The sequence below is a fragment of the Coffea arabica genome, chromosome 11c (genome assembly GCF_036785885.1).
Source record: "Coffea arabica cultivar ET-39 chromosome 11c, Coffea Arabica ET-39 HiFi, whole genome shotgun sequence".
Lineage (NCBI taxonomy): Eukaryota > Viridiplantae > Streptophyta > Magnoliopsida > Gentianales > Rubiaceae > Coffea > Coffea arabica.
The window spans coordinates 43093395-43103215 of record NC_092330.1 but is presented as its reverse complement, the minus strand read 5'-3'; the positions used below and the strand labels follow the sequence as shown (position 1 = coordinate 43103215).

The 9821-nt window shown below is 39.3% G+C and overlaps 2 protein-coding genes across 5 annotated transcripts; one reads left to right on the top strand and one right to left on the bottom strand.

Annotated features, from left to right (window-relative positions):
* Window positions 1-253: 253 nt before the first annotated feature.
* Window positions 254-5806, top strand: LOC113716391 (DEAD-box ATP-dependent RNA helicase 22). Of its 4 annotated transcripts, none has more exons than XM_072070611.1 (9): window positions 254-1185; window positions 1502-1789; window positions 1968-2090; window positions 2174-2613; window positions 3465-3789; window positions 4697-4846; window positions 5146-5197; window positions 5386-5439; window positions 5588-5806. In XM_072070611.1, the coding sequence occupies exons 1-8, from the start codon at window positions 856-858 to the stop codon at window positions 5427-5429; spliced, it is 1752 nt and encodes a 583-aa protein (XP_071926712.1). In that variant the 5' UTR covers window positions 254-855; the 3' UTR covers window positions 5430-5439; window positions 5588-5806. The 4 variants fall into 4 exon arrangements, with proteins under 4 accessions (XP_071926712.1, XP_027096502.1, XP_027096501.1 ...); XM_027240700.2 differs by having other exon boundaries at window positions 257-1185; window positions 4697-4849; XM_027240701.2 differs by having other exon boundaries at window positions 255-1185; window positions 5386-5806.
* On the bottom strand, window positions 5805-8080 carry LOC113716392 (UDP-glycosyltransferase 74B1). Its single transcript, XM_027240702.2, has 2 exons — window positions 7022-8080; window positions 5805-6856 (listed from the first exon to the last, which is right to left on the bottom strand). The coding sequence occupies exons 1-2, from the start codon at window positions 7658-7660 to the stop codon at window positions 6089-6091; spliced, it is 1407 nt and encodes a 468-aa protein (XP_027096503.1). The 5' UTR covers window positions 7661-8080; the 3' UTR covers window positions 5805-6088.
* Between the last annotated feature and the right edge of the window lie 1741 nt (window positions 8081-9821).

Below are 9821 nucleotides of genomic sequence, written 5' to 3'. Positions count from 1 at the left end.
TTTCTTTCCTTTTTCTTTTCTTTCCTCTCTTTTTCTTTTTCTTTTTCTTCTTCATCTTCTTCCCCGTTACCTCCACCACCCCCAGCAGCAACTCCACCTCCCGCCACCCCCCTCTGCCCCGCCTTCTCCCTCTCCCCTCTCTGCCCCTCCCCCCGCCTTCCCTCTCTCCCCACCGTCCCCCTCTGCGCCGCCCCCCTCTGCCTCTTCCCCCTTCCCCCGCCGCCCCTTCCCCCCTCTGCCCCCCTCGCTGCCCTCCTCTGTGCCAACCCCCTCTGCGCCGGACGTAGAGAGAAAAAAAAAGACAAGAGAGGATGATGGTAGGGGAGGAAGAGGGGGAGAGGGAAAAAAAGGGGAAAAAAAAGACCGACACCGGCACCGGAAATTGGTGACGGAGCCGGCAATGGAGGTGGTGGTGGGGGAGGAAGAAGAAGAAAAGGGGAAGGAAATTTTTTTTTTTTTTTGTGTTTTGAATATTTTAAGTGTGTAGGTTAAAAACTTTGATAAGTTTTTTGGGGTTCCTGTAACAAAAGTTGTTAAAAAACTAGTTTTATACAAACTTGGTAAAAAACCGAGCTTCCAAACAGGGCCTCAGTCATCCAAGCTTCAGTCATTCGAGCCCTGACATTCGTCCCGAAGAGATCAAGGCGTGAAACTCCACCAATTGAGACCACGTTTTTAACTTTAACTCGGTGCACGAAGAAGACCAAGAGAACAGGATTAGAAATTTGGACATCAGTTTAAAGCCCTGCATAAACCCTCAAAAAACAAACTCCAGTCTTATTTGCACATCAGGCCAGAGCAATCACAGTTCAATTGCTAAAACTAGAAAACAAAGGGGAAAAAGATCATAACTTGATGATTTTGCAGCATTCAATTTCATTTCCAATGCTTCACATATGCAGATTTTCATCATCATCTTCTTCTCTATCCCCTAATCTTATCCTGCCTCTAAAGCATTCTTTTCTCCGATCTCGCTTATCTTTTTCAATCACACCATGCAGCTTTAAAACTAGATCATTGGGAACAGCCGCCGCCGGTGTTACCACCGCCACCGCTGCTGGTAATAAAAGTGGAAGTGAGACATTCTTTGCAGAAGAAAATGTTTCATGGGCTTCTCTGGGTGTTTCTGATTTAGTTGCTCGAGCTCTATCTGATATTGGTTTGCACAGACCCTCCCTAGTTCAGGTACACGAATTACCGAGATGATATATTTTTGCCTTTTTCCACTTGTTATTACTCGGGATTTCCTTGAAATGATAAAAAGATTTAAACTTCACGTGGGTTTCGTTCTTTCCTTTTTTTTTTTGTGAACTCTTGTTGTACTTTTAGTGCTATTGAGGTTAATTATTTGATTTTTTCGTATTTTTATTGATGATATTTTTCTTGAATTTTATGACACAACAGTTAAACCATCATGCAACGAGAGAATAGTTAATCATTATTTCGTACTGTTTAGATTTGTTAGATAGAGTAGGATACTTATGGATTATCTGCAATTCAGGCTGCTTGCATCCCGAGAATACTTTCGGGAGCTGACACAGTGGTTGCAGCAGAGACTGGTAGTGGGAAAACCCATGGATATCTAGTTCCTTTATTCGATATGTTATGCAGGACCTCTGATGATTCAGTGGAATCTTTGTCTGATCGAGAATTGGGCAAACGCTATCCTCAATCTCTTGTTCTTTCTCCAAATGTCATGTTGTGTGGACAAATTGTCCAGATGGCAAACAATCTGCGTAAAGAAAATGGAGAACCTCTGATTAGTGTTGCAGCTGTATGTGGGCATCAGGTACATAATTCTTCTTATTTTTCTTCTGGAATGAAAAAGTGCCTGTAACAAGTTTTCATGTCTCTGTTACCAGCGGGATTCTATACCATATTTGGTATATTACTGCTGATATCTATGCTGCTCAATATAGTTTTCAATCATAATGCAACAAAGATTATCTATTGTATATCTGACGCAGGGTTGGCCAGTTCATGAACCAGATATAATAGTTTCAACACCAGTTGCGCTTCTTAATTACCTTTATGCAGTTGATCTAGAGAGATGCAGGCGCTCTAACTTCATTCGTGGTGTGAAATATGTTGTAAGTTTATGTGTCCCTGATTATTTTTATTTTTGAACTTGTTTCCTTTTCTAATATCATTTGCTTCTTTAAATGATGTGTAGGTTTTTGATGAAGCAGACATGCTTCTTTGTGGGGGTTTCCAGAACCAAGTCATCCGTCTCATACACATGCTTCGCTTTGATGAAAAGCAGTTGTCTCGCATGAAGAGTTTAGAAAGTGAGAACACTGTGGGCTTAAGTGATAAGGGTCACATTGAAGCTAGTATAAATGAGCATATAGATATGGATGGAGATTTTATTTTGGAAAATGATGAACGTTCTGAGAGTGATGATGCTGCTGAAACCTTGGAAACTGAAGATCATAATGTGCAAAGGAAAGACTGGAGAAGGGTTAGGAAAACATATGAGCGGAGTAAGCAGTACATTTTTGTTGCAGCAACTCTTCCTATGAATGGAAAAAAAACTGCAGGAGAAGTATTGAAACGGATGTATCCAGAAGCCAGCTGGGTTACAGGAAATTACATCCATCGCCACAACCCCAGGTGTGCTAATTAATTGTTTCTTACCATCTATATATTTGAAGTCTTTCTTTTTTATTTTTAGTTTTGGTTGCATATTGACTGTTTAGCAATAATTGGTAATGCTGATTTTGTGCAGAACAGCACGTACCCATCTTTTCTTTGTCTCTTTTATAATTTTAATATTGATTTAGATACTTTCTTAAAAGCGTACTGGAACATTATCAGAGTTTTGACGGAAAGTTACCATAGGACAGTAAAAATGTCTTCAATCATAAATCTGTAGAGGCTTTGCAAGGTGACCGATTAAAAAGCTGAAGTGTCACAATGCAGTGGAAGGGGGCAAAGTATGCAAATTTGGTGTTGCTTGTCGAATCAGTTTACTGGATTAAGTCAGATTCGAAAAGGAAATTTAAGGTAACCTGGGAAGAAGGAGAACATAACTTGTGTCATCCTTGTGATTTCCTTCACACTGTTTCACTTCACTGACAGAGTCTCAATCCATATTTTGGGTTCAGGTTTTCCGTAGATTAATTGCTGCTGGTGATTGATCATACCACATGCCTAAGATGGACAACTTTTATGCAAATGGTTAAGGAAGTAGAAAGACCAACAGCTATAACATAGTCTTCTGTTAAGGAAGTAGAAAAAAGTCTCCCAATTTTATGGACACAGTTTAAGAATTCTAGCAACAATATGTGATTATTTCACTATTCCTGCAATGGTTATCTTTTTGACAGCTATGGTTCTGGGCATGAAGAAAATGAGGATCTGCTGAGAATAGTCTGGCCATGCTTACTGTTATGGCTTAACTCATTTAGGTTGCACTGATATATGTATATTTCTTTTCTCACATGTTTCCTCCTTTGCTTTAGGTTGGAGCGGAAATGGATTGAAGTGACAGTTGATACACAGGTAGATGCTCTCATAAGTGCTGTCAACCATGGTTACAATTCTGGATTGAATTCTTCATCTGGGATTATCCGAACAATTGTGTTTGCAAATACTGTTGAGGCTGTTGAAGCTGTGTCTAATATCTTGACTGGTGCTGGAATTGAATGTTTTCGTTACCATAGTGATTGCTCGTTGGATGAGCGCACGAAAAATTTATTGGATTTCCAGCAGAAAGGTGGTGTTTTTGTGTGTACAGATGCTGCTGCACGTGGTCTAGATGTGCCTAATATTTCACATGTTATTCAGGTACTTCATTGCTTCTAAGGTTTGCTATTTTTCGTCTAGTTATTACATTGACAAGTTCAATAAGGGATGCATGAAGTATTCAGTCAATTGTTCACTAGTGCATTTGCCAACTAAGAAAGTCAGTCTCCTTATAATCATATAAACTGGAAATTATATGATCAGACAAAGGAAAAAAGCAGAAAAAGAGGGAAAACGCAAAAGATTGTCGTATAGATCATGGTGTACTGTGGAGAAATAGGAAGGAGTTTACTTTGGGTGTACCAAAACCATCCCAATCTGTTGCTAAGATTTCCAGTTCCTGAATATGTTCGTTAGCTTCCTGCGGAGTTAAATCCTGATACTTTGGGTTAGATGGAGTGCACGTACTAAGCAGTATAGTCCACTTTTGGCTTATCCAATACATTAGTGCTCTTGCTTTCTTTCTTTTATGCCTGAATTTTGTTCAAACATTTGGAGCAGAGGCAGGGGTAACCTGTGTTTGCTAATGTGGTTTTGTGGAAACCTAGCTGGATGGAAGAAGCACAGTCTAGATTATTCATTTCCCCTTCCTCCTATACCCATGGGCCTACAAAGAATTGTTTGAAAGATTTGAAGTACATGCTGAATTATGTCTTAAGACTAAAAATTTTCTATGAGCAATTGATTATAAGAGACTCTTACTATTTGTCTTCTTGAAAAATAGTATTAGAGGTCTCAACGAACGTTACATTTTCTTTATTGTAAGATCCGAAAGTACACATATTTTGGTGCAATACATGCAAAAGAAAGAAAGAACAGACATGGTGATACTAGATTGATTCTTAATGCTTTCAACTCTTTCTTCCTTTTTTTATTCCTGTAGCAACTTGTACGAAGCCAAGTATACTTTTTCTGAAGTCCAACTCTGCTTGTTTCTATTTTGTTTTAGGCTGAATTTGCTACATCTGCTGTCGATTTCCTCCATAGAGTTGGTCGCACAGCAAGAGCAGGTCAACCTGGCCTTGTTACAAGCCTGTATACAGAAGCAAACCGTGATCTTGTCTCTGCAATTCGCCAAGCTGAAAAACAGGGTCTACCTGTGGTAATATTTGATACTTCTGAAGAAAAACTGGATGTTTGGTTTCATTAAGCCTTGTTGCTGAATTTATTGTTTCCATGTCTTTACTCTGATTGCGATAGAAATGATGTCTAATTTGGTAAAGTCCGTTTGCAATTGAAAGGTATATCTTTTTAAGGTTGTGGTCCTGTTAAACTATGCTAGAACTATTTTTATCTTGGGATCAGATTTTTTTAGTCATGTACACATTCTCCTCAGAAAAATGATGTTACTTTGATACACCTTCTCAAGATAATCATAATACTCTTGCATGACTGCAGGAGAAGGCTTTTAGCAGAAAAAGGAGCTTTCGCAACAAGCTGAAGAAGAGCGGTAAGCTTTTTTGTAGTCTCTCTTTTGGTTCTGAAGCTAAGGTTATGTTGACTTCAACGCTTCAGTGACAAGCATACTCTTGTTAAACATTCTTGTAAATACAGCTTACAGTTCAAATGAAACCTGTAATTTATAAAATTTACTGTTGGTTGTATATCTGAACAATCTTTTCTTTCCTTCCTTGGTAGGTTTGAGGAAAACCAGCGTGCATACCGTTCTGGAAAAATCGTAACATAGAACAGGTTTCAGCAGCATATTATGAGTTTGCATTCACGTGTTATAGGTTTAATTTAACTGTGGATATATATATATATATATATTTTTTTTGTGTAAAATGGCTATAGAGCAATGACAAACATACTGAATCAGTGTCCTCTTCATATTATGTAGTATGAGCATTGAGTGGGTCATTGATGCTTTAGGTTAGGCCCAAAGCTACGTCAGGTGGCTGATATAAATCTTTGCACAGCACTGTTATGCTGGTTGTTAGTGGTTCTTTTCACCGAAGAGGCACAGTGGTGAAGCAGGGCTAGTGCTGCTTGTCATAATTTTTGTGTATTATTATATTCATGGCCCTCCCTTGTTTTATGCAAGCTGGGAATTAAAGTATCTCCAATTCTCCATCTTTATAATCAAACGAAACAAGATGGCTGATCTTCAGTGTTATAATAAGTTGAGGGGTATCCATGGAGAAAACAATGGCTATTGTATAGTCTCAAAACACCATCGAATTGGTAAGAAATATAAGACAGTGAGGAAGAAATTGCAATGCTGGAAGGTTGATGAATCTTAAATTAGAGAAGAACCTTACAATCCATCGGCAAAGCAATTCATCCTTCTCTCAAGAACCTTAAATTAGAGAAGAACCTTACAATCCAGCGACAAAGCAGTTCATCCTTCTCTCAAGAAGCGGTCATTCCAGGTTCCTTCTCTGCCCTTGGCATCCATTAAATGCTTCACAAATTCGTTGATAGACTTGTCTGAGCTTCCTTTCTCCCCAACTGCTGCTCTGGCCATTTCCTTCCATAGCCCAGCATTTCTCCTAATCTCACGACTTCTTTCTCCCTCCATCACTTGCTTCAGACAAAATAGAAGCTCTTCTCTTCTTACAATTCCAAATTCATTTTCCTTGGCTCTAACACCTACACGCCATATGTCCTCAATAAACTTGGCATCTGGCATCTGATCAGACCATTGTGGCATTCCCACCATTGGCACCCCAAGGCTCAGCCCTTCAAGTGTTGAGTTCCATCCACAATGTGTGACGAAGCAACCAATGGATGGGTGAGCTAACATTTCTAGCTGATTACACCATGACACTACAAGACCCTTTCCTGCTGTAGAGTCCATGAAGCTATCGGGAAATTTGCTACGTTCTGACTCTCTCACAACCCAAAGGAAATTGAAATCACCACCTTTCAGTGCCCATGCTATCTCTTCCATCTGTTTGGCTGATAGAGATACCATGCTTCCAAAAGAAATGTACACCACTGACTTCTGCGGCTTCATTTTGAGCCATCTGATGCAGTGTTCACTGAGTGGTTTCCATAGACTAGCTCCATATCCCCCGTCTCCCTCAATTCTACCATCCAGGTAAGCAGATGGAACCATTGGTCCTATCAGCTTTGCCGGCCAGAGCTCTGATACGCTTTTTGCCGCCTAGAAAAGAAAAGAAAAAAAAAAAAAAGAGAGTAAATTCAGCAAAATATTTCTGTATATAAGCAACTAAACCAAATTAAATTCAGAAACTCAATTCCATGTAAAATACATGGTCACTCTTAAAAACCCCACTAACTCAGAAATGTAGATGACATGCTGCCTTACCTCGCCCTCTAGTTCTTCAAAGCTGTTATTAAATATCCAATCAGCCTTTTCCAAATTCGAGTACTGACTCATTTTCATTGCTAAGTAAGCAGGGTAGCTTTCTGGTGCCTTGATGAAGCTTGGCATATCAGGAGAGTTTAAGGCAGGCAAGCCGGGCAACTGCAAGGGCACATCTTCCTGTTTTACCGGCAAAGCAAGGGAACCGTGGTGTATGTGACAGAAAATGGCGCAAACAGCTACTGAGTTAGTGAAGAATGATGCACCATAAATTCCATGTTGCCTAGCCACATCAAGAGCCCATGGTAGAAACGAGTCATAGACCACACAAGTGATGGGAGAGCCAGAGTTCTGGTACTTGGAAATGATTTGTGATAGAGTTCTGGAGCCATTTTCTCTGAAACCCTTGATGTAGACATCTTCCTTCTGCGCTTGAGCAAAACCACCGTCATCGAATCCATCGGAGATGGGCTCAACTGCAATGTTCGCTGCATGAACGGACTTGACCGTGTAGCGAGTGGTGGCAAATGTAGCTTTAACACCTTTAGAGGCGAGTCGCTTGGCAAACTGGAGTAGAGGGTTAATGTGGCCTTGGCTTGGGTACGGGACTACCACCACGTGGGGATGATGTGTTGCTTCCATTTCTGATTTCTCTCCTCTGCTCTGTGCTTGCTCGATACTATATAGTATATGTTTCTATTTGCTCGTGTGCTGCTGCTGCCTGGAGGGATCAGTAGTATTTATAGTGGAAGCGGAAAGATAATCAAATCTTCAAAATAAGCAAGCAGTCATAAAACTTTTACATATGGCCTAAGCAACTGAATCAATTAATGTGTTGCTCCTTGTTTTGGTGCAAACTTCTTGGTCGAATCAGCATTATGATGCGGTCATTCTTGCGTTTGCATCAGTGACGCAATCTCTCAAGGATTTTTGTGCCTACCAGAAGAGACATGCCTTGCCGTCCGGGACAACATAGTTGATCGGTGGTGTTTTTGTGTACTTTTCTATGTTTGCCGCCCAAATTGGACTGCTCTTTATTTCAATTGCCCCAGGCCCCCGGGGGGGGGGGGGGCCGGGTGGGGGCTGAGGTAGCTGCCCCTTGCTTGTCATGCATGGAATGATTGTTGTAAAATTAAAAAGCAAACCGTGTGTAATCAATCAGTAATGATGAAGATATTTGTAGTGTGTGGTGAAAGGGAAAGAGCCAGCTCAGAATGGGTTGTGGCTCAAATTGAACCGAATCATGTGGCGCAGATCAAGCGAATCATTGGGTGTAAGCTGGAAATCATATAGGTCGGTATGGTATGTGGGCACAGAGCACGATGATATAAAGTAAAGCTCATGAGAATTGATTTAGATTTGATTAAACGAAGTCCAAGAATTTATTAGTTTGGTAATTTAGCACAAGGATTGTGGTTTCGAATTACAGATAAAAATGTCAAAGACGATTAAGACGGGATGGTTGTCAAGATCAAAATTAAGACGAAAGGCTAGCTTACTTGTCAAACTTGTAGCGGATAGACAGAGGACTTCAAGCTGCCAAGCGTCGGCAGCCCATGCCCTTTGATCAAATTTTCTGAATGCAAATTTAAAAACAGAATTGGATTGCCCATCTCGTGTCGTCGGCTGGCCAATTCTGTTTTAGCATGTGTTGTACCGCTCGGTCCAGATATCGTCATTCGATGAATCAGCATATTTTAACGTGATACAAGTCCATGTTGTGGAAGATGACCGGCCATGCGTCGTTGTTTGCGGCGAAAGTGACGTTGCCTTTCCAGTTTCTGATGGAATTGGCGCCCCACATACATACTCCATTCTTGCGGCATTGCGGCCAAAAAATGCTTTTACCAACCTGTCCTTGTATCTCATGATTTCCTCGCAGATGGCGTTTTCGTTCAAAAATGTGAAAAACACCTGGGGGTTGAGCAACGTAACTCTTGTACTGTTGGCCGTACCAAGAACTTAATTATGGTTGAGAGATTATTACCTAATTATGGTTGCCACTTAACTTTAAGTGATTTTTTCGATCAGATCCCTTGAAACCAATTTCTTTTAAAAATTTAGCCCAATTCATAAAAGGCAACAAAAAAATAATAATAATTTCAGGTATGAGAATATTTATTCATACCAAAAGTGCCCCTCAACTATTATATTATTTAGGTTAAATATTTGATCTAACTTTTTAATCTACTTATAATGCCATTACTACACGTGGTCAATAAAATTTTTTCATCATCCATAACAAAAAATAAAAACTTTCAAAATTTAATAAAACAATATTGTTTTTCATTCCTTAAGATTCTTGCTATCACCAAAATTATACGAAAAATGAGCCCAACTGAAATTTCTTTATATTTGATTCCTTTTATTTATCAAGTACATAAATTAGAAAAAAAGTTCCTAGTATTGGATCCCTTTTTAGATGCCAAATTATATTTTCTTTTTTACATTTCAAATTATGGTTAATTTAGTTTGTAAACGGTTTAATTATTTCTCATGTCTAAATCCTTTAATTTATCAATTGCATTGCATATGATTTCTTTTATTTGTCAAGTATATAAAATTTAAAAAAGATGCACCTAATATTGGCTCTATTTTTTAGATGGCAAATTAATTAACTTTTTTACAATCCAAATTTTGGTTAATATAGTTAGCAATCTTTTAACTCTCTTCCTTCACATATATGTGTAATTATCCTAAATTATAAGGGTAATATAATTATTTAGCCATTTATGATGTAAGCGTTGGGTCCCACATGATTGACCGGGAAGATAAGTGAGTTTTTAAAACTTTAGGGGATGGG